This window comes from Rhineura floridana, chromosome 10 (assembly GCF_030035675.1).
Source record: "Rhineura floridana isolate rRhiFlo1 chromosome 10, rRhiFlo1.hap2, whole genome shotgun sequence".
NCBI lineage: Eukaryota > Metazoa > Chordata > Lepidosauria > Squamata > Rhineuridae > Rhineura > Rhineura floridana.
In genome coordinates, this window is record NC_084489.1 from 64,393,046 (window position 1) to 64,417,036 (window position 23,991).

Here is a 23,991-nt window from a genome sequence, read left to right on the forward strand (position 1 = left end):
TGGTATAACCAGATAGCCTAGCCTGAGTGTGTCTAGAAAATCTGAAGGACAGCTAGGGAAGCCATAGAGTGTTGTACAGATAGTTAAGAATGGGGATTCTTTGCCACTGGAATTATTTGTCTCTTTGGTTATAACTGATCCTTATAAAGAGCACATGGGACCTGAACTATCCAAGCCTCAGGTAGGTCTTATTGAAACAGAGAAATAGTTTACTGCAGAAACAAACAAAAGAGAGCATGGACTTTATATATGTTTGTGTGATGTCTTAAATATGTAAACAGAATGCTACAAGTAGCTTTATACTAACAATCTACATTATGCATATATCTTAATGCTTCTGTTTATGTGAATATCTGCTTATAATGTTTGGTTTATGTGCATATATATTATATGTAGATGAATCAAACAGGTCTTTTCCATTTGGAAATTATAGTTAGGATTCAATTCTGTGGCTCTAGTTACATTCTCATTAACATGAACATAACTTGTATTTACAGTGTTTTGTAGAAATAGGCATCCAGGACCACTTTGCCTCCATCACACACAGTTGGTGTGTATATATCAAATGTTTTGCCCATCTAAAGTTTTTTTAAATCATGAAGTTAATGTTTTACTTGTGTGTTGCTAACTGCTTATATAATTTATAAGACATGCTTTATTTACATCTGCGCAATTATTCAGCTGCTTTTGAAATGTGCCTAAAATGTGCTCTTATTGAGGATGGTTCAGCATCAGTCTTTCCATTATAAGAGCGTATTTTATAGGGAAGGCATAACAATTGCTTTACAATTTCCATAAGGAAACTGGGGATTATCAAGGCAAGCTGAGCATTAAGGTTCTATGGTTTCAGTTGGAGAGGTTTAAGTACATGTTCAATTTTCCCAATGAAACCAATAGAACTCAATAGGATCTAATTTTGGCTGGACTGTAACGGCTGGGGATAGGGGGGCAGTATCAACTGCAGTTTTAAGCTTCCTTATGTGCAAATGCTAAAGGCAATGCTAAAGGCAAGGGGATATGCAGCACAATTCATGTTTACTCACATGGAAGCTCCACTATGTTCATTAGGGCTTTCTTTCAGACAAATGTGCATAGGTTTATTTTCTTAACACTATACAGTATACTTAGGATCAACATGCATATTTACATATTTTCAGATAATATGAGTAGAACACAGGGAATTATTCTTTCTTTACCTGAAGTCTATTATTCCAGAAATTTCAGATCAATCTGAATTTCCTAATACGGGAACATGAGAGTGTTACATTTGTCTGCAATACTCAAAAGAGTATACTTAGACCATCACCTACAGAGATGAAGGGTGAGCATTACATAAACTTTGACCTAGAATCATGAGGGTGCAAATAAAGAAACCTTTTATTTAAAAATTTACTTACAGAATTCACTGATAGTAATGGCATTGTCTTAAGTGGTTTAAAAAGTGATCAAACCAATTCATGAAGGATTTATCTACCAATTGGTATTAGTAAGGAAAATTAACAAGGGTACCCATAAATACAAGGTACTAAGACAAATAACAGAGAAAGACTTTTGCCTTCCTGGGAAAGTTAGATGATGTCAACTAGTTATTAAGCACTCATTCTTATTTGTTTGCACGGAGGTTATACAACATTATCCTACACTTTCATCCAGTGCATTTGCCCATCATAATCCTTACTGCAAAAAGTCTAGCTTTCAGGGGAAATGGGTTTGTTGTGCAAGAGTGCCAAATCAACTTTAATAGCACAACCAGAGATTATTGAATCCCACCCAAAAATAGCAAGTATAGAAGCACCCCAGTCTACTCGTAAACTGCCCAGAAGCATCTGGCTAGGCAACTGTTGGAAACAGAAAGTTGGCGCATAAATAGAGGTTTGGTTTTATTCAGGAGAGCTTCTATGTCATTAAGATGCTTTCATATGGATGTGGGAGCTGGCAGCTGGGAGGATCCTCACGTTCATTACACTGTGACTACAATGTTAATCATCAGCAAAGGCAGAGGCTCTCTGCATTCCATCGCAAAGGGAGGATGCCTTCCTCCTCTGTTCTTGCCACAGCAGATTTGCTGCATTCCTAAACAGTTGCCAGCTGTTTCTGCAATTTGATTTTGATAATAATCTAACTCCCTAGTTTACTAATACTCTGTTATAGTTTGTCATTATAGCAAAATTGTCCTGGGAAGTAAGGGATACAAATGGTAATTATAAATTTTAAATCAGAAGTGTAATGCAGAAAACAATTGAATTAAAATATAATAAAACAAAGTATAGGCACTTGTACAGCTAGTTATAAATCCTTAACATTAATACATTAACATAACAAACTATCTGCTGCGTGGGTGTGATAAGCTCAAGAAGAATGCAACAAATGGGATGGTTTTTATCAGGACTTAATTTGAGTGAGAGTTCACCACAATTCAGTCTTGGAATGGAATCTTGTTTCAATGCCCGCATAAGACATGTGATGTGAGTGGGATTTTATTATTTTTATTGGATAGTCTTTGGTATCTCCTGATCAAAGAGAATAGCTTTTTCTATCTTTTGTAAGGAGTAAAGTGGGTACAACTGCTCACTTTATTTCCAGGTTAGCCAAAATAGGATGCTTATGCACAGAAACTGGAAAGAACTGAAAAGAAATCTCCAAGAGAAGAGACTTGCTGCAGCCTATAATAACAATTTTACCCTATAAAAACCAGATTACTACATTCCTACCAATATTTGTCCTCTTCAAATTATTAGGACCTACTAGCCATGACAGCTGGCTCTGCCTCCACAGTTGGAGGCAACATGCTTCTGAATGCCAGTTGCTGGAAACCACAGGAGTTGAGAATGCTCTTGTGCTCCGGTTCTGCTTGCAGGCTTCCAAAGACATGTGGTTGGCCACTGTGTGAACAGGCTGCTAGACTAGATGGGCCTGATTCAGCAGGATCTCATGTTCTTAAGAGCTTCAAATGAAGTCTGATTGCACAACCTGGATTTGTCAGTGTGTGATTAAAGTTTACCCTAAAATAGCGACAGCCTAGAAGCACTCCCTGGTTAGATTTTTTAATACTATTGTTTTTTAGGAACAGCTCCTCACATAAAAGTATAACAAGTACGCACTTTATTGCATGCTTAGCAAAACAGGCTGTCAATGGCTGAAATTGCACTGGACAGAAAAATGAAAGGAATTGGAAAGAAAATTCTAAGGCTGTGTTGTTATTAGACAGTGTTTTCTGTCATAAAGACAGTGATCCAACCATTATGAGGTTAGGGAAAGTGGAATAATCTGATTATGATGTGATTATATTGACTAAGGCTATATACACATTTCATTTTATTCTAGAATCAATGGAGACTGTTTGATAATGATGATGATATTTCAATTTATAGACCGTTCACTATCTGAAAGATCTCAAAGCGGTTTACAATAGAATACACAAGGTACAATAAAAACCATACCAAATTAATTTACAAAGCAAAATACATGAACAATATATATATGTACATAAACACAATATAAAAGTCAGAGTATTACAAGCAGTATAATATAAATAACAATCAACATAGCACAATACAACCATTCACCATCTAGTCCATGCAACCATTATAATCATTCACTACCTCAAACATATCAACCAACCACTCATACATATGCAGACACAAGGCTACATAAAGAATTTATTTTATTTATTTATTATTTGATTTATATCCTGCCTTTCCTCCCAGCAGGAGCCCAGGGTGGCAGATAACGTTCAGATAACCAAGATAATGTTCAGATAACCAAGAGATTCACATAACCATTTAGGATACTGGAAAATCTATAGCCTGATCCTATGCAGAGGCTTAAGCATGCCCAGCTCTGCATAGAATTGCCCACAGAGATCTCTTTTTTTGTGTGACTGTTCTTAGGGGTAATAATGTTTCATGAGGAGCTGAAGTGGATTCTTCTTTCAAAAATTAATTAGAAGCATTATGGATGCAGTACATAGCATTCCTTGGCCCTGGTGTCCTCCACACAATTATTTTTCTTTATAGTCCACACAATCTAGATCTGTTGCATATTTTTTGCCCCTGAAAAGCACTTATTGAGGAACTGGTTTCATTCCAAAAATAAAAGTTTATTGCAGATTGATTCTGTATTACCCTGCAGTGTGTCCATTTGAAAACAGATGTAGGTAGTCCTGGAGAGGATGTATCCATACCTGCCCAATGGCATTTGGGTGGGGTATACCAAGATTGCAATCACCACTCCATTCTTCATTCACCTGGGACATGTGTAGGGAGGAAAAAGTTTGGATAACCTAATCAAGAGGAAGATATTCAAACGCACATCAAGTAATTGACTGAGGGGGGAAACCCGACAGGAGCTGAGAAAGGTCCGGTTCGGAATAAACCTCCCCCCTGGGATAAAAACCAAAGAAATGATGAAATTTTAAAAGGGGTAGGCCTAGAAGTAGGCATTGTGAGAGCAGGGGCACAGGATATAAATTCAGAAGAGCAAAATTACCACAGGCCTAACCACAAGTGCCAAAGACACTTGAAGAGAGACACTGCTTACAAGTGCCTGTACACTAATGCTAGGAGCCTCCGAACCAAGATGGGAGAACTGGAGTGCTTGGTCTTAGAGGAGAGCATTGATATAGTGAGCATAACGGAGACCTGGTGGAATGGAGAAAGCCAGTGGGATACGGTTATCCCTGGATATAAACTATATCGGAAGGACAGGGAAGGACATATTGGTGGCGGAGTCGCTCTATACGTGAAAGAAGGCATTGAATCCAGCAAGCTCGAAACCCCAAAAGAGGCAGACTCCTCCACAGAATCGTTGTGGGTGGTGATACCGTGCCCCAGGAGGGACTTAATACTGGGAACGATCTATCGTCCCCCTGATCAAAATGCTCAGGGAGACCTTGAGATGAGATATGAAATTGAGGAAGCATCCAAACTAGGAAATGTGGTAGTAATGGGTGACTTCAACTACCCGGACATAGACTGGCTGCATATGTGTTCCAGTCATGACAAAGAAGCAAAGTTTCTAGATATTCTAAATGACTATTCCCTAGACCAGTTGGTCATGGAACCGACCAGAGGGACGGCAACCCTGGACTTAATCCTCAGTGGGGACCGGGACCTGGTGCAAGATGTAAGTGTTGTTGAACCGATTGGGAGCAGTGACCACAGTGCTATTAAATTAAACATACATGTAACTGGCCAATTGCCAAGAAAATCCAACACGGTCACATTTGACTTCAAAAGAGGAAACTTCACAAAAATGAGGGGATTGGTAAAAAGAAAGCTGAAAAACAAAGTCCAGAGGGTCACATCACTCGAAAATGCTTGGAAGTTGTTTAAAAACACTCTATTAGAAGCTCAACTGGAGTGCATACCGCAGATCAGAAAAGGTACCGCCAGGGCCAAGAAGATGCCAGCATGGTTAACGAGCAAAGTCAAGGAAGCTCTTAGAGGCAAAAAGTCTTCCTTCAAAAAATGGAAGTCTTGTCCAAATGAAGAAAATAAAAAAGAACACAAACTCTGGCAAAAGAAATGCAAGAAGACAATAAGGGATGCTAAAAAAGATTTTGAGGAGCACATTGCTAAGAACATAAAAACCAACAACAAAAAATTCTATAAATACATTCAAAGCAGGAGACCATCTAGGGAGACAATTGGACCCTTGGATGATAAGGGAGTCAAAGGTGTACTAAAGAACGATAAGGAGATTGCAGAGAAGCTAAATGAATTCTTTGTATCTGTCTTCACAGTGGAAGATATAGGGCAGATCCCTGAACCTGAACTAACATTTGCAGGAAGGGATTCTGAGGAACTGAGACAAATAGTGGTAACGAGAGAGGAAGTTCTAAGCTTAATGGACAATATAAAAACTGACAAATCACCGGGCCCGGATGGCATCCACCCGAGAGTTCTCAAAGAACTCAAAGGTGAAATTGCTGATCTGCTAACTAAAATATGTAACTTGTCCCTTGGGTCCTCCTCCGTGCCTGAGGACTGGAAAGTGGCAAATGTAACGCCAATCTTCAAAAAGGGATCCAGAGGGGATCCCGGAAATTACAGGCCAGTTAGCTTAACTTCTGTCCCTGGAAAACTGGTAGAAAGTATTATTAAAGCTAGATTAACTAAGCACATAGAAGAACAAGCCTTGCTGAAGCAGAGCCAGCAAGGCTTCTGCAAGGGAAAGTCCTGTCTCAGTAACCTATTAGAATTCTTTGAGAGTGTCAACAAGCATATAGATAGAGGTGATCCAGTGGACATAGTGTACTTAGACTTTCAAAAAGCGTTTGACAAGGTACCTCACCAAAGGCTTCTGAGGAAGCTTAGCAGTCATGGAATAAGAGGAGAGGTCCTCTTGTGGATAAGAAATTGGTTAAGAAGCAGAAAGCAGAGAGTAGGAATAAACGGACAGTCCTCCCAATGGAGGGCTGTAGAAAGTGGAGTCCCTCAAGGATCGGTATTGGGACCTGTACTTTTCAACTTGTTCATTAATGACCTAGAATTAGGAGTGAGCAGTGAAGTGGCCAAGTTTGCTGATGACACTAAATTGTTCAGGGTTGTTAAAACAAAAAGGGATTGCGAAGAGCTCCAAAAAGACCTCTCCAAACTGAGTGAATGGGCAGAAAAATGGCAAATGCAATTCAATATAAAGAAGTGTAAAATTATGCATACTGGAGCAAAAAATCTTAATTTCACATATACGCTCATGGGGTCTGAACTGGCGGTGACCGACCAGGAGAGAGACCTCGGGGTTGTAGTGGACAGCACGATGAAAATGTCGACCCAGTGTGCGGCAGCTGTGAAAAAGGCAAATTCCATGCTAGCGATAATTAGGAAAGGTATTGAAAATAAAACAGCCGATATCATAATACCATTGTATAAATCTATGGTGCGGCCGCATTTGGAATACTGTGTACAGTTCTGGTCGCCTCATCTCAAAAAGGATATTATAGAGTTGGAAAAGGTTCAGAAGAGGGCAACCAGAATGATCAAGGGGATGGAGCGACTCCCTTACGAGGAAAGGTTGCAGCATTTGGGGCTTTTTAGTTTAGAGAAAAGGCGGGTCAGAGGAGACATGATAGAAGTGTATAAAATTATGCATGGCATTGAGAAAGTGGATAGAGAAAAGTTCTTCTCCCTCTCTCATAATACTAGAACTCGTGGACATTCAAAGAAGCTGAATGTTGGAAGATTCAGGACAGACAAAAGGAAGTACTTCTTTACTCAGCGCATAGTTAACCTATGGAATTCGCTCCCACAAGAGGCAGCGATGGCCATCAACTTAGATGGCTTTAAAAGAAGATTAGACAAATTCATGGAGGACAGGGCTATCAGTGGCTACTAGCCATGATGGCTGTGCTCTGCCACCCTAGTCAGAGGCAGCATGCTTCTGAAAACCAGTTGCCGGAAGCCTCAGGAGGGGAGAGTGTTCTTGCACTCGGGTCCTGCTTGCGGGCTTCCCCCAGGCACTGTGAGAACAGGATGCTGGACTAGATGGGCCACTGGCCTGATCCAGCAGGCTCTTCTTATGTTCTTATGTTCTTAATTACATTTGCAGATGGCAGGATATAGAATCAATATAGGTTGAAAGCAGCATCTTGAGGACAAGAGTGAACAATTCTGGATTGAGAAAAACTACATTTATCTGTTACAAGTGGGTTAGCATGTGCACAGTCTAAGTTGTACTCAGAGTAGACCCATCAATATTTTCTTTGCTATCCCCTGAAACGGGTTTATTACAATTTCCCAAACCATTTAATGATTAGATTACTAGTTTCTGTTTTTGTGACAGAAAGCAGCATATGTGTCTAATAACAAGAAGTGAACCTGCGACCTTCTGCATGCAAACCACATATACTCTGTATTATACTCTGCTTCTGCCCCTTGGTTCCCATTGCATGCCAACCCACTTCTCCTGCCTTCTGTGGGGCAAATTTAATGTGCTGCTTGTTACAGCATACAGGAGGTGCGTGTTTGTAAGTTCCTCAATATTTATGTCCAAAAATATTTGAAATAACAAAGTGGCCAAGGGACTAGGAAAAAGGAAAGGGTGGTGGTGGCAAAAAGAACAGAGAAAATGTAACTCTGGAAAATTGTACAACTAACAACAGCAAAACATCTGATCCTGTAAAAGCCACCTTGAACGTTTAAAGGCAGGAGATAAATTGAAGAAACAGATCCTAATGTGATTTCTCCTCTGGAAGCATTTTCCCAACATCTTACTGTACACAGCTGACTCCGTCGAAGTAAGAGCTGAACTGAGCTACTCTCACTTCAGTAGGCACCCCACACTTTAGAGTTTACCTCAGGATTTCAGATGCTCTCCAAACGCAGGGTTCCTCACAGTCTGTCCCTCGGGGCTCAGCAGAGTCTTTTTACATCATTTAATCTACTTGCTTGTCAGCAGCCACTCATATAAGCATATCCTGCATACAGTCTCAGTCTTTGTAGAACTGCCTATTTTCTTAAGCAGGTATCAGGATCTCATCCTTTTACTTCAGCCAACATCTTGAATTTTCTCTTTCTTTGTGGTCATAAGCATGTTTGGTCATCTCTGTTATCTGTAGGTTGCCACCTGCTGTCCACTTTGTATATTGCAACATAACATTATATCAAGGCAACATTGATACCGCCCAAAACAGCTGTAACAGCAACTTCAACAACAATTCATATTTAATAACCCAGATCTTCATCCAGGGATATTACTTAGTGTACTCTGTTGGTAAATTGCCAAGACTAACAAATTAAAAACAAATATGTATAGTATTTATATTATAAATGGAGCCAGTGTGGTGTAGCGGTTAAAGGGCTGGGCTAGGACCCAGCAGACCAGAGTTCAAATCTACACTCAGCCATAAATTTAACTGGATGACCTCAGACCAGTCACAGTTTCTCAGCCTAACCAACCTTACAGGGTTGTTATGAGGATAAAATGGAGAGAGCAGAGCCACTTTGAGCTCATTAGAGAAGAAGTGGAATATAAATGTAATAAATTAAATTAAACTCTACTTTCTTTCCATAGGATGATTGCCCTATTCAGTGACTAGTATAAATAGAAAAATAAAGATGGCAACTGAGAATGAAATAGCTATTGTGGGGATAGGATGCAACTTTCCCGGAGGTAAGTATTTGAGAATTAAAAACATAGTGGTAGAAGAAATGTTTCATTGTTTCTTTTACATTATATGGTTATTTTACAGCATATGGTAATTGTTTTCAGAAAGGTTGCACAGTGCAAAGCTTTCACATGATCTCAGGTAAAAACAAACTGAAAACTCAACACTAGTTGTTAAGAGATGCTGGTATTTAAATTTGTGCTGGAAACCTTTTAACACTTTAATACTTTGAATGAACAGTGTAAATCTCCGGCATAAGCATGGAGAAGTGATTGTGATATTTTGAAGCCAGATGGAAATTCTGTCAGGCTTGTTCATAAAAAACTTAGAATTTTGCATCTCTTCAAATATCTTTTAATGTTTGATCTCCTTTCACAACAGCAGCAGATATCAGTTAATTAATATTTGCCTCCCTGAACTTTGAACAGTTTGTGCTCTGACTAGAGAACCCCATAAAAAAAGGTGAGGGGATTTAAAGAGATTGTTCTGTGTCCAACTAAGATACACTCAGAGAGATATACCCAGTGAAATTAAGGGATCTAAATTAGTCATGTCTATTAATTTCCGTGGGTCTACTATGGCTAAGGTTGATTACAACTCAGTATTCCCTCTCCTTACTTCTCTTTTGAAAAAGTCTGAGAGGCTACGGGGTTAGGAAATCTTTTGGTACTGTTTCCAGGGGTGTAGTCATCCCCCTAAGTCTTGCAGGGGGTGTGTGTCTTAGACCCCTTACTGTTTTGGAAGCAGGGTCTCTATGTCTCCAGCATCCTACAAGCCAATCAGCATAAAAGGGGATGTTTTGCCACTGACAAGAGTCTTCTAACATGCTTCCTTGTCCTTTCCTGCTGACTGGAGCTAATCAGAGTGAAAGGAAGTGAGTCAGCCACTAAGAAGAGTCTGCTCAGTAGCGAACACTCTTCCCTTTCATGATTATTACCTCCTGGGGATATAACAATAATCTCATTGTAAACCCAGCAGCAAAAGAGGGGGAAGAGGGCATAGCTGTGATCAACATGAAGGGACCCTGCACTTCTGAATTTGCCATTACACTGCTGTGTTTCAGTTTGGCTGAATAAACAACTTAAATTTGCTCACTTCTGGCCGCCAGAATAATACATTTCTGCCACCAGTAAGTGAACATCCCAATACACATCATGACTAAGTAACTAGGGATTTTGTTCACAGAAAATTAGTCTTGGTCCACCTCAGATCATAGTCTTTTGCCTGCAGAAGACTGACTCCTGTGAGATGTCGTATCAACAGGATTCATTTTTACATGTTGATCTCAAATATTGTACCTCTAAGTCACTTTGGACACATAATGAGAAGACATGATTTACTAGGAAAGACAATAATGGTGGGAAAAACAGAAGAAAGTAGAAAAAGAGGAAGGCCAAACAAGAGATGGATTGATTCCATAAAGGAAGCCACAGACCTGAACTTACAAGATCTGAACAGGGTGGTTTATAACAGATGCTATTGCTGATCCATAGGGTTGCCATAAGTTGAAATCGACTTGAAGGCACGTAACAAGAAGTCAAATATATATATACGTACACACACACGCATGAATGGGGCTTGAATGAATGGGGCTTGTGTTGGAAGTGGGGCAAGAGCAACTCCTGTTTGGGTTCTTTTGTTTGCATTCCAAAGGGAAGATAGAGTTAGGGTCCTCCAGCTGGCTAGGCTTGCCTACCTTTACTGGTGCTATTCTCTGCCTAACTTCCTTCTGTTGTAAACTGATATGCTCAGGGAAGCTGACCTGCCCCTCCTTCCTTTGTCTTCTTCTTTGACTATCCAAGGAGAGAGGAGACATCTCTGTCTTTGCTTTTTCTCCTGAGCCATAAGGGCAACGCCCAAGTCTGGGCGTTGCACCTCCAACTTAGTTAGTTAGTTAGAACTAGGTATGCCTTTCCTATCTACTATGTATTTCTAGAAATGAAGTAGCTTTTCTTATTTTACTAAGTCTTAAGTCTCAGTGATCTAAATGCAGGGTAAAAGCCTAGTACTTGGGTAAATATGCATACTGGCACACACGCAGCTCAGACCACTGAGTATCTCTGCATATTTCCATAACAGATTGGACCCCTGAAATAATGTTAAGTTAACCCAATAATACACTTGCATCACTAGATGGATATCATCTGTAAATATATCATATGGTATAAAGCATCTTGCAGAAAGATTAGGGACAATGTGATGGCATTGTATGATTTAGTAAAAGGTCAAATTTTCTGGGAGAGGTAACATTTGACCAGTGCAAATTTAATTTGGGAAAGCTGGGTTTTTGTGTAAGTTTCACACAGATTGACCAAGACAGGTGTTATATTTTTAAAACAAAAACAATATATTTAAACACATCTACGTACATGAAAAATGAAATGGACTGCCTTCAAGTAGATTCTGACTGATGGTGACCCTATGAATAGGGTTTTCTTGGTAAGAGGTATTCAGAGGGGTTTTACCACTGCCTTCCTCTGACGCTGAGAGGCAGTGACTGGCCCAAGGTCACCCAGTGAGCTTCATGGCTGTGTGGGGATTCGAACCCTGGTCTCCCAGGTCGTAGTCCAGCACCTTAACACCACACGTGTATTTAAATCTCCATGCAATAGGTGAAGGAATTGACAATTTCTGGAAAGTGCTAGAGAATGGCAGAAACTGCACTACAGAAATACCTCCAGAAAGATTTAACATTAGAGAGTGGTATGATCCAGATGACAACCAACCTGGCAAAATACATACAACTCGTGCTGCTCTTCTTAATGAGTAAGTCATACATTTTGCTAATAAATCATTCAAACTTTCTAAACTTCCAAATTGGGAGTAAGTCATGCTTTCCCTCTGAACTGACTGGCTAATTGCTAAGGTTATATATGCTACATTAATCTTTAAAAATATTTATGTTTAATGAGCGATCACAATGTGATTGTATTACAATGTGCTGTAATTTATAATAAATATATTTCCATACTATGTGAGCTGGTTTTGGTGCAAATCTGGTGTTGAAATTATACACTGTGTGAACTTGACCCCCCCCCCCAAAAAAGCATGACATGTCATTATAATGCTAGTGTTCCCCCCACATTCTGCACATCAGCTGCAATCTGGGATGTGGGTGGGAGCGCGATGACATACATCTCTTTTCTACCTACATTGTGACAGGGAGACAAGGGAGGACTCATGTAGCATGCGTTTGTTCCTGAGCAGGAGGACTATTTATTGATTTGGTTTTTTAAATTTATTTTATATCCCATCTTCCCTCATGGAACCCAAGGTGGCATACTTGTGTTTCCCAGGAAATCACCCAGCCAGGCACTGATCAAACCCACGCCTGCTTAGCTTCATCAAGGTGGCAGCCTCCTGTGCCTTCAGACCAGATGTTGTTAGACTCCAACTCCCATCATTCCCAGCCAGCAGGGCCAGGAGGTGCCCCATTCCTGCTTCAGATCATATCCTGGGGACTAAGGCAGCTATATCCCATTTTAACCCTGTTCTCTCCCACATGACAGTTTGCATGACACTACAGTGCTGTTTTCCCTGGTGCAATAATTCCAAGCCATGGCGCTGCATTGGTATTTGCATCGGCTACAGGCTACAAAATGACACTGGGATAGCGATTGCTGTGACCTGTTCTCAACCATTTATTTGCTGGTGCAAAAGCACACAGTATTAGGCTTCGGTTAATTGTAAATGCTTGCAAATGGAGATGCGAATTACACTCTCAATTTATTTTTAGATTGAATGCATTTGATAACCAGCTGTTTGGCATTAACAATGAGGAAGCAGAGTGTATGGATCCTCAGCAAAAGCTACTCATGGAATGTACCTACAGAGCACTGGAAGATGCAGGACTCACTCCTGAAAACATCAGTGGTACCAAAACTGGGGTTTTTGTTGGTAAGATAGTAGTTTTGATGCAGAAGATTTTGCATTTTTATATCATGCACCATACATCCATGCAACAGTGATTTGTAACATCACAGCTATATTGACAATATTAAATAACTCTAGAGAATTACTTTGCCAGGAGGACTGCCAGTACTGGGCTACAAAGATCACTGGGCTTTTATCCCACTGAGACTAGTAAGTGCATGGGTGTGTTGTGGTAAATGCAAACGGTTAAAATCCCCACTGCTACCAGTACTATGATCCTAGTCTGGCTCAGGGCTCACATGCCAGCCATAAATTTTTCTGAACTGTTGCACACCAGGACTAGAGATGTGAGTGATGTAGTTTGGCCCTCAGAATAATCTAAATGTCAGATTGAATGTGAGGTTAAATTGAGAGGGTAGGGAGAGACATGTGCTCCCTGAGCCCCTTAGAAGAAACATAGGATAAAAGTGTAGGATAGGAAGTGAACAATAAAATCCACTCCTAGACATAGATTTGAGTGAAGCTAATCTTAAAAATAAGCATTTTTTATTTACAGGTCTTATGAATCGAGACTATGAATCTATAATTAGCAGGGGAGTTGCCAAACTAAATCATTACAATGGCACAGGGACGGCAATGAGCACAGCAGCTAACCGAATTTCATGCCGTTTTAATTTGACTGGACCATCACTTGTCATTGATACAGCTTGCTCCTCATTTCTCTCTGCTTTGGACCTTGGCTATAAAGCCATTAAACAAGGTATTCTGACTGTTACTGTGGTTTTTATTATGCACATTATAATATCAAAGTTTGGGTTTTGTCACTGTGAATCAGTCCTTGGGAAACAGTTTTACAAATATGCTGAGCATATTTGCATGTTGTCAATCATATTTACTATAAATGAAACACAGCCTTAATTTAAGCTGGTGTGAGTTACCGCTATTCCAAACTCTATTCAGGAGTTGGGCTGCTGCTGGCTGAGCAGGCCTGAGCCTTGCAGAGGAAAAACAAGCCTTTTAAAAATACCATTTTTGCCAGCTTAAGTTCCGCCGGGTTGACAGGTCACATAGCTGAGATGAAAGAGGTTTGGAACAGATGTCTCTCTTTGACCCATCCCACCCCTTACCTCCTCTGCAATGCCTCTTTATTGGGACAAGCTGGCTTACATTTTGCCAGCTGAGCCAGGGTGAGGGTCTTATGCCAGAGTATTTCTGGTTCAGACGGTCTTACGCTGGCATTAATGCCTGCTCAGCCTTGGCTCACGTGGGAAAGCCCAAGATCCACCGAATCCAAACTCTCTCCTTCCAGCAGGTCATGGGTTTAGATTTCACTGGAAGTTAACTTCTTAATATTATTCCTCATGCGTGTTAAGAACATCAGAAGAGGCCTGCGGGACCAGGCCAGAGTTCCATCTGGTCCAGCATCCTATTCTCACAGTGGCCAACCAGGTGCCTAGGGGAAGCCATGAGCAGGAAACAAAGGCAACACACCTGCAATCCTCACTTGTGATTCTCAGCAACTGGTTTTTTTAGGAAGCATACTGCCTCTGGCAATGGAGGCAGAACATAGTTATCATGGCTAATAGCCACTGATAGCTTTATCCCCCATGAATATGTGTAATCCTTTTTTAAAAGCCATCCATGTATGCACTGTGTGAAGAAGTACTTTCCTGAATCTTTTCACATTCCACTTCATTGGATAGCCCCAAGTTGTAGCAGTATGACAGAGGGATAAAAACTTCTCTCTATCCACTTTCTCCACACAACACATAATTCTATGCACCTCTATCATGATCATACAGAATTTACCGTTCTGAGAATCGCTTCTTTCTTTTCAGCAAATTCTAGCTTTGGGAGGCTGGGAGGAGATTTGAAAGCAAGTGGACAATGCATGGAAAATGTTAGGAGGTGGGGGGAGTTGAGCAGGACTTCTAGTGGTCAGAGCTTCAATTCTATGCCTATCTTTTGCCTCCCATCATTATCAGCAGAAAAAGGATGCTAATTTTCATAATTTGTATAGGCTACATCATTCTTAACTTTCCTAATGACACCATTTGGGTTACCTTGCTTTAGAAACTGAATTAGTTTTAAGCCACAGAATCTGCAGTCCTGACAGCCAATTCACACAACCATTTAGTGGTTATGTAAAAAACCACATTGAGTTGACATGCTTAGTAAAGGTGATTGATTTTATTAACACATCTCAGACAAAACTCAAGGTGGAAAAAAAAATCAAAATTTGTGTCCTGCCTGATCCAGGAGAGGATGTTCTGAAACTCTTGAGATGTCACAAAGATGTGTCTAAGAAATATTTCGCAAGAGAAATCACCATGCCACAGATGCCATGTCAACTCCTCATGGCTATGTCATTCCAGTTTTTAACTTTTAATGACTTTGGCTTTGTTTGCTTTTATGTACCTTTGATATAGGAGACTGTGACTCTGCTCTTTGTGGAGGAGTGAATTGCATCATAGAACCTTGGAAGTTTGTATCTCTGAGTAAAGCAAAACATTTATCTCCAGAAGGAACCAATAAACCCTTCTCTAGAAAGGCAGATGGCTATGGAAGAGGAGAAGGTTGTGGTGTTCTTATTTTAAAGCCACTGGTAAAGGTAGGGTGTTTATATTGCACTCTCCATTACCAAAAGCAGTGAGAAATGCCAGGGATATCTCTATTGGGTTCAGGGATGTAGTCATCCAAGGTTGCGGGGGATTGTAGACCTGTTACCTTTTGGGGAGCAGGATCCCAGCCAGGTCCCCCTGTATAAGCCAATCAGCATGAAAATGGAGTGTGTTAGCCATTGAAAAGAGTCCTTGTGCTTTTCTGCTGATTGAAGCCAATCAGAGTGAAAGAATGTGAGCCAGCCATTGAGGAGACTCTTCTCAGTAGCTAACACACAGCCTCCCCTTTAATGCTGATTGGCTCCTATGGACATCTGTTGTAGTGGAGTGCAGACTTGTGAGACAACAGGGAGAGGAAGGGATACAGGGGAAGTAGAACAGGGGCATGGCTTTGAAGGGGTGTGGTATGACTGTCATGAAGGGACCCTGCACTTCTGAATTTGCCACTATACTACTGATTGGGTTGTTTCCTTTGGAAAAGAGAGCACCAGAGACTTGCTGTCTTTGTAATATTTGCTTTATTAAAAAAAAAAAAACAAGCAGAGCATAAGTGGAGGCAAACAGGCACTCCTTCAAGATAGCACATGATGCTAACTCACCTCAGTTCTCCAGAAACAGTTTCTGAATCTTGCACTTTGCATTTGTTGCTATGTCTTCAAAATTGCTAACTACTTTTTCCCTGCTGTTTCTTTGCATGGTCCCCTGAACTAGAGATTTACCTCCTGTAACTTGCCTTACGTCCAAGGAAACCAATACATGGTTTTCCATTTCATATTTTATGGGCCAGTCTTCAGATATGCATACATGATTCTCCACCCTCTTGTTTTATCCAAAGTCACCCATTTAGATTCATGACTGAGTGAGGATTTGAACCTAGGTATTCCCAGTCTTAGTCTGATGTTCTGATTATACCAGATTTTCCCTCAATTTGCTCCAACTGATGAAATTTTCCAGACTATTAACTAGCAAGCTGCCCAACTAAGAAATAGACAGCCAGCAGCCATAACAATGTATAACATTAACAAAATCAACATTTGCCACATAATAATTACCAGCTTCCCCAATATGCCCTGAAACAAATGGCTTGAATAACTTACTGCCCTTGTACTGTAAGAAAATGCTCAAGTGTAATACACTGATACAGGAAAAAGACAATTAAGCAGAAAGCTGTATATGCTGAGCCCTCCTACTGCCATGCAGTGGACAGTGTGGGATCATGGATCTTGGAAGATGCATCACCAAAGTAACATATTTTGAGAAAACTTATCACAGGAAGTTACACATGAGAAGAAGATTGAGTGTTGCTTAAAGGACCAAATATTGCTCTTAAACGAAATTGATCAGAGCTGTCCCTGTTAAAATAAACATATAGTTATGCTGTAGGAGCTGTTAATGCTTTATAACATTAAGTATTCCTTGCATGATCTTATGTAGCTCAGACTAGCAATTAATGATACATTTTATAATGCATTTTTTTAACTCGATTAAGAAGTTAATCGAAGTTGTTGGCCACTTTTTGTGCCTGTTGAAAAGGGAAACTCCTGGTAGTACCACAGTGTGTTGAGGCCCATTATGCAACAACTCAGCTACCAAATACTGTTTTATTTGGTATTGCAGTTTTTCAGTTTCGTTGTTTGTTTATAGTAGTTATTTTTTGTAAACTGCTGAGAGACTGTCTTGGTATTAAGCAGTATATAAATATATGAAATAATAAACAATAATATATTCATTCTTCCACAAACAGGCACAGGAAGAATTCAACAAAATATGGGCTGTCATCAGCATCACCGCAGTCAACCAGAATGGAAGATCTGTCACTCCAGTCACCAGATCATCTCAAGCAGCACAAGAAAAATTATTATTAAGCATTTATCCAGCACATGTTGATCCTTCAGTTGTTCAGTACATTGAAACACATAGTATAGGCATCCCTACTGAAGATGCCACTGAGGCAGAGAGCCTAGGCAATGTCATTGGTAAAAAGAGGTCTCCTAGTCTGCCCCCTCTCAAGATTGGCTCAGTTAGAGGGAACATTGGGCACACAGAGTCAGCTGCTGGGGCAGCCACATTAATCAAAGTTCTTCTCATGATGCACCATGGAAAGATAGTTCCCTCCCTGCACTTTTCAGAGATCACCAGCAGCATAAATACAGAGAAACTGAATCTCTCCATCCCAACAGCAGTGGAGAAGTGGGAGGAGTCTAGTGAATTTGGCAGAGTAGCTGGGATCAACTGTTTTGGATTTGGGGGGAACAATGCTCATGTGGTTGTCAGACAGTTTAAACAAACCCGGGTCCTTCCTCCAGTCAAAAGGCCTGTTGAATTATTTGTAATCTCTGCAGCGTCAGGAAATTCTCTCAAACTGGCAATGAAAGACACAGCTAGGTACCTCAACACAAGTGACTCTGCAACACTCCCAAATCTGGCCTATACATCTGCATGTAGAAGAAGTCACACAAATTACAAATACAGAAAAGCATTTGTGGCATCCTCACTCCAGCACTTAGAGCAACAGCTTACTTCAGCAGCTGAAATGGAAACTGTTCCATTGAAAAAGCCTCCATGCTTGGTTTTTGTGTTTTCCAGTAATGACCTGAATTTCAAAGGGATATGCAGAATCCTGCTGAAATCTGAACCAACCTTTAGAGACAAATGTATTGAAATCAAGCAATTATTTCAACAGCTCTCACCCAGTAGACTTTTGGAATTATCAGAAAGTGAGCACAATGATTTGTTGAAGCCTGAAACTGCACAACCCTTACTCTTCACACTGCAGGTGGCCCTGGTTACACTCCTGCAACACTGGGGGATTAAGCCAATTGCTGCTGTGGGCCATTCAGTTGGTGAAGTAGCTGCTGCCCATTGTGCTGGCTTGATTTCGCTGGAAGATGCTGTCAAAGTCATCTATCACAGGAGCAGGCTGCAGGCTCAGGTCACTGGAGGCAGAATGTTGGTGGTTGATAACATCCCTGTTCAAGAGGTGTCAGCGGCCCTTGGAAAATATTCAGGGAAAGTCTGTGTTGCAGCATTTAACAGTCCTTTGTCTTGTACGTTATCAGGAGATGACGCTTCTATCAATGCCATTCAGAAAGATCTAGCTGAGCACTTCAGCAAAAGAAATATATTTCTTCATGCTTTAAATGTGCCAGCTGCGTATCACAGTCACATGATGGATCCAGTACTAACAGAGATGGCAGGAAGTCTGTCGGAATTAAATAAAGGGAAGCCAGAAATTGACCTAATCTCTACAGCAACAGGGAAGGCTGTTTCAGATGGTGATTTTGTTACAGGCAAGTACTGGGCCAGGCAGGCTCGAGATCCTGTTTGTTTTGCCGAGGCCATAGTGACATCAGTAAAAGGCAAAGACAATATTGTATTTGTAGAAATTGGGCCTCAAAGAGCATTGCAGAGATACATCATTGACATATTAGGGAAGCAAACAAGAGCTTTCCATTCCTTGCAGATCGATAGGGAATATGTGACTCTTGTGAATCTAGTAAGAGATCTTTTTGAATTGGGATTGAATGTGGATTGGCAGCATTTTTATGAAGGTTATGAAAGTGTACCATCAGCCTATCCCAGATATCAGTTTGATCATCAGAAACTCATGTCACATTGGAGCATTAACCAGCAAGCAAACCACAGAGGTGCAAACTCAAGTCATCCTTTAATTTGCAGTACAAATATGGATAACTCAGAATTCATTTGTTCTGTCTCAGAAGCCCTGACACCATATTTATATGAGAACAAGAACCAGAATACTGCTTTAATTCCTGTCACCTGTTTTGTGGAACTTGCTTTGGCAGCTGTGATGACTAGCTCAAGACCAAAAATACCCTTAGGTTTTTGTCAAATGAATGTATTTTTTACTGCACCATGTGTTTTAAATGAAAATTTACATGCTTTGAAGATAAAAGTTGAGTCACAACAAAGAGTGTCAAAGTTCAGAATACAATCTGGCTCAACTAATATGGTTTATGCCTCAGGACAAGTCACAAAGAATCTTGAAACATCAATTGAAGAAAAGAGCATTTCCTTGAAAGACATTTTTCAGAGGTGTAGATCTGTTGTTAGCAAAGATGAGGTTTATGAAGCATTGGCTCAGTTTGGAACCCACTATGGCGTTACTTTCCGGCAGCTAAGTGATGTATATTATTGTGAAGACCTGAAAGAAGCTGTAACCATTATTAAAGTGAAGGGACAAACAATAGAAGAAATGCACGAGTATCATATCCATCCAGTCCTCTTAGACTGTTTTCTGCAAATGGTGGGTACTCTAGTTACAGTTACCTCCAAGAGCAAAATAGCCTTTCCTTCTGGCATAAGCAGTCTTGTAGTTGCTCGATCTTTGGAAGAGGAAATGATGGTATATTTAAAAACAAGCAAGTCCACTGACAATTTCTTAGAGTTCTGTGGGTGCTTTGCAGATAAACATGGCTCTGTTCTGGCAGAACTGAGACATGTTCAGATCGCTTTGGTAAATGAAAGTCCCCGGAAAGGAAATGATTATTTGTTTGAAAATAAGTGGAAAGAAATAACTTCTGATCAAACAATGCAAAATCTGCCCAAAGCGCCTAGAGTTGTGGTGTTTGCTGACAAATTTGGAATAGCACAGCAGCTCAAGAATTACTTACATAGCGAGTCTAGATTCGTTACATATCAGGAATGGGACAAATTGCTGGCAGCAAAGAAAACAGATACCAATGCACAAAGTAAGATAAATTTGGAGCTGCAGGGATATAATGATGTTCTGTTTATGTGGGGCATCCAAAAACTGAATGAAACTCTGCCAGAAAAAGTGGTTAAATATTCAGTAAGATGCTGTGAAGCATTTCGCCAAGTTGTTATTGCATTACGGGAGAAGAAGCCCCGTTGTTCCATTACAGTAATCACTTACAGGACATCAGAAAGCAAAGTAGACCACATAAATACTGGGTTTGGTTTGTATGGCATGACTCGATCATGTGTGGTTGAAGTCCCTGAAATCACATTTCGGATTATTGATATCAGCTCTACAAATAAAATAGACATCTCAGCCTTAGCAGATGTTTTAGTAAAATATAAAGCACAGGATTATCCAGAAGTCTGGATTGATGAGGGAAGAATTTACAGTTCTGAAATTAGGCGCACACAGATTGAAGCCACAGCTTTCAATATGCCTTCCCATCCACTTCAGAACTCAGAACTGTGCATTTTTTACACAGGAGATCCATATTATGTGAATGATCTGTCACTTAAAGTTGCCAACTCATGTACTCAACTTGGCATTGGCAACTACAGTGTTGAAGTTCAAATTGAAAAAATAAGCATCCACTCAGAAGACTATTTTCCTGTTAGTGTGTCCAGCTGCAAGTTTGGGAAAACATTGTACTGGAATGAAAATACAATAGATAAACACAAGCTATTAGCACTAGACTTTACTGGTACTGTAACTGCCACAGGTACTGCCGTGAAAAAGGTAAAAGTGGGAGACCATATTGTTTCATGTTATCCAGTTTCTGCTGCGTCAAGAATTACTATTCCAGAAGCAGTTTGTTTCAATACTCAAAAATTTCCATGCTTTAGAAACATACCATGTACTTCATTCTTCTGGGTAGCAAGGGAGATTTTGCAACAAACACTGCCAATGCCAAAACAGAATGAAATATTAGGTATTATTTCCACTGAGCCTGAGTCAGTTTTGTGCAAAGTGCTTACTTTTTACGCTCAGGAATTAGGTTGGAAAATAATAGTTACAAACCATTTGACTGGTCTATGGCAACGTGTTAATCAGTGTAACGCCCTTATTTTTCTACCTCCACTAAATGAAATATTTAAAGAGGGCCTAACCTGTCTTTTCCATCTCCGAGATGTTGTACTGGTTTATGGTAACAAAGAGCCAGAATGTTTGAGGTATTTGATTGGGAATGACTACGAAAATATCCACATTCACACAATCAGTCTTATCCACATTTTCCAAAAAGCATATCTGATACGATCCCAGAAGGAGATCTACTGTTGGCTTAAATCAGTGAACATGAAACAATTAAAACACATCCCATATTCCATTTTTCAGCAAGCAGGAAAGTCTCAGAGGTCAGATAATGCTGCATCCTATTTCAACTGCAAGAGTATACCAGTTGCAATACTGAAAAACAGTGAGGAGGACAGCAATATATCAGATATACCAGTGATTGAAACAGATAAGAGAATGTTTAAGCAGAATGCAGTTTATATAGTCACAGATGGATTCACTGGGCTTGGCTTAGAAACTGTAAAATTTGTAGCCCAGAATGGAGGAGGTCGCATTGTAATACTTTCACAAAGAAACCTGAATGCTGAGGTGCAAAAAGAAATAAATGATCTCCAGGATCGTTGTGAATGGAGCAGAATAGTCAGCCTGCAATGTAATGTTGTTTTCAGTTCTGAGGTTGAGAAAGCTATCAAGGCTATCAGTAAATTTTTCCCAAACTGTCCAATCAAAGGTGTATTCCACAGTGCTATGGTTTTACACGATGGGCTTCTTGAAACACTCAATATGTCTAACTTTGAGGAAGTTTTAAAACCAAAGGTAGCAGGGGCAATCAGTCTTCATCGTGCCATGCAAGGCAGGGAGCTTGACCACTTTGTATGTTATTCGTCTGTTTCATCATTCCTTGGAAATGCAACACAGTCAAACTATGCGGCTGCCAATTCCTTCCTGGATCTCTTCTGCCAGTACAGGAGAAACAGCAGCCTTCCAGGACAGTCCATTAATTGGGGTGCTTTAAATCTTGGAGTCTTGCAAGATCCACATCACAATCAAAATAATATGCTACAAAACAAAGGAATAGAGGATCTTCAAATGAATGACATTCATGAATATCTAAAAAGAAGCTTAATTTTGGACAATCCTCAGCAAGCAGTGGTAAAACTTAATTTTCAAACTTTAGTTGAACACGTTTTATCCCAAAATTTGTCACTGAAGAGTCGTTTTCATGACCTTGTTTCTCAAGAGATGGGTAGTAGTCTTGAACTCACTGGTGAAGCTGTATTCCATAATCTCTCTCTCAATAGACCTGTAGATTATGTAATTACACTTTTGAAAAGCCTGAGTGACATGCCTGTTGATCTTTCAATGCATACATCACTTTCATCATTGGGCATAGATTCTAAATTAGCCTCTACTCTACAGAATCGTATCTTTGTGGAAAGGAGGGTGGAAATACCGCTTATGAAACTACTTGATCCTCATTCGACTGTGTCAACTTTAATGCTATACTTGAAAGAAAATTCTAACACAAGAGATTCTCTTGGAGCTGAAGGTACTGATGCTGGAACCTGGTTGTAGAAATGTATTTCCAAGCATTATACCAAATTAATAATCAGTAACTGTTGAATGTTTAGTTTTTTCATAGCAAGTTCAATTCAGACCTCAAAACACCTTGATTACCATGGCATTAGTCCCGTTTGGAAATCTCTCTCTCTCCAGGAAAACTCTGGTCATGCCTATTACCCCAGTCCTATAGATAAGATGCAGCAACAGCATGCAGTAGGTGGCTTGTGGCAGTACAGCTGTAACTGCATCCTACACTTGACAAGTGGGGCAAGTCCATATTGTATATAGAATGTCTTTCTAGTTCTTTACACAACACATTTCCATTTAGTTACAGACTTCTGATTGTGCAACAAGATTTTATTTGGGAAAATAAATATGGAATTCAATCCTATACTTGTTTCCTCATAAGCCTGCACTCTATTCAATCAGACTTATTTGAAGGGAAATGTGCATATGATTGTAGCCCTCAGTTTCTACCACTAAATTATATAAGTTCAATGGATTTCTTTTTAGTGCTAGCTGCTAGGTGAATTGTGTATTATACTTACCAGTACTGAAAATGTATTAAGTGTAACTTTAGTATAATTAATATGAATGAAGATTTATAACTGGGTATTTATGTAAAGTAATTGCAGATTTTAGGAATTTTCTTTGTTTGGCAGTTACTCTTCTGTTACAAAAATTACCATTATTTGTATAAATAAATACTTGTGGGATTCAAATATCTGTATTGACCTATATATGGAAATATAACATATGTGGACCTGTGGATCTACCAGTGCAAATCAAAACTAGCTGGAGGGTATATATATTGGCTGGGAAGTTCTGTATTCAGCATTTTGGCTACTATATGCACTTTCATAGAATCCCGTTCCGCGCCCGGTACCTGCCGGGCTAAGGGGCGAGTTTGCGGCCGCAGCCGAAGCCTAGGCCGCCATCGTGGGGGATGTGTGTGTGCACGCAGCGCGCTGGCGCACCTGCGTGACACACAATAGGAGGCGGGGCTGCTGAAGGCCATTTAAGGCCGCTCCGCCAGCCTCCCGCCCTCCTTTGAATTTTGGCGGTGAGGCTTTCGGCGCGGCAAGGCCTGCAGC

The 23,991-nt window shown here is 40.2% G+C and overlaps 1 protein-coding gene across 1 annotated transcript; it reads left to right on the forward strand.

Moving 5' to 3' along the window:
* Positions 1–40: 40 nt before the first annotated feature.
* On the forward strand, positions 41–23,531 carry LOC133364876 (mycocerosic acid synthase-like polyketide synthase). Its single transcript, XM_061585820.1, has 7 exons — positions 41–181; positions 9,013–9,111; positions 11,719–11,872; positions 12,843–13,003; positions 13,536–13,739; positions 15,409–15,590; positions 17,345–23,531. Exons 2-7 carry the CDS (start codon positions 9,057–9,059, stop codon positions 22,907–22,909), a joined length of 6,321 nt encoding a protein of 2,106 aa, XP_061441804.1. The 5' UTR covers positions 41–181; positions 9,013–9,056; the 3' UTR covers positions 22,910–23,531.
* The last annotated feature ends 460 nt before the right edge of the window (positions 23,532–23,991 follow it).

What these genes read in the sequence shown, in the direction of transcription:
- LOC133364876 (XM_061585820.1), top strand. Translation starts at nt 9,057, where the DNA reads ATGGCAACTGAGAATGAAATAGCTATTGTGGGGATAGGATGCAACTTT. An exon ending in CGTGCTGCTCTTCTTAATGA is followed by an intron (nt 11,873 to 12,842) that starts GTAAGTCATACA and finishes ATTTATTTTTAG; the next exon opens with ATTGAATGCATTTGATAACC. An exon ending in CAAAACTGGGGTTTTTGTTG is followed by an intron (nt 13,004 to 13,535) that starts GTAAGATAGTAG and finishes TTTTATTTACAG; the next exon opens with GTCTTATGAATCGAGACTAT.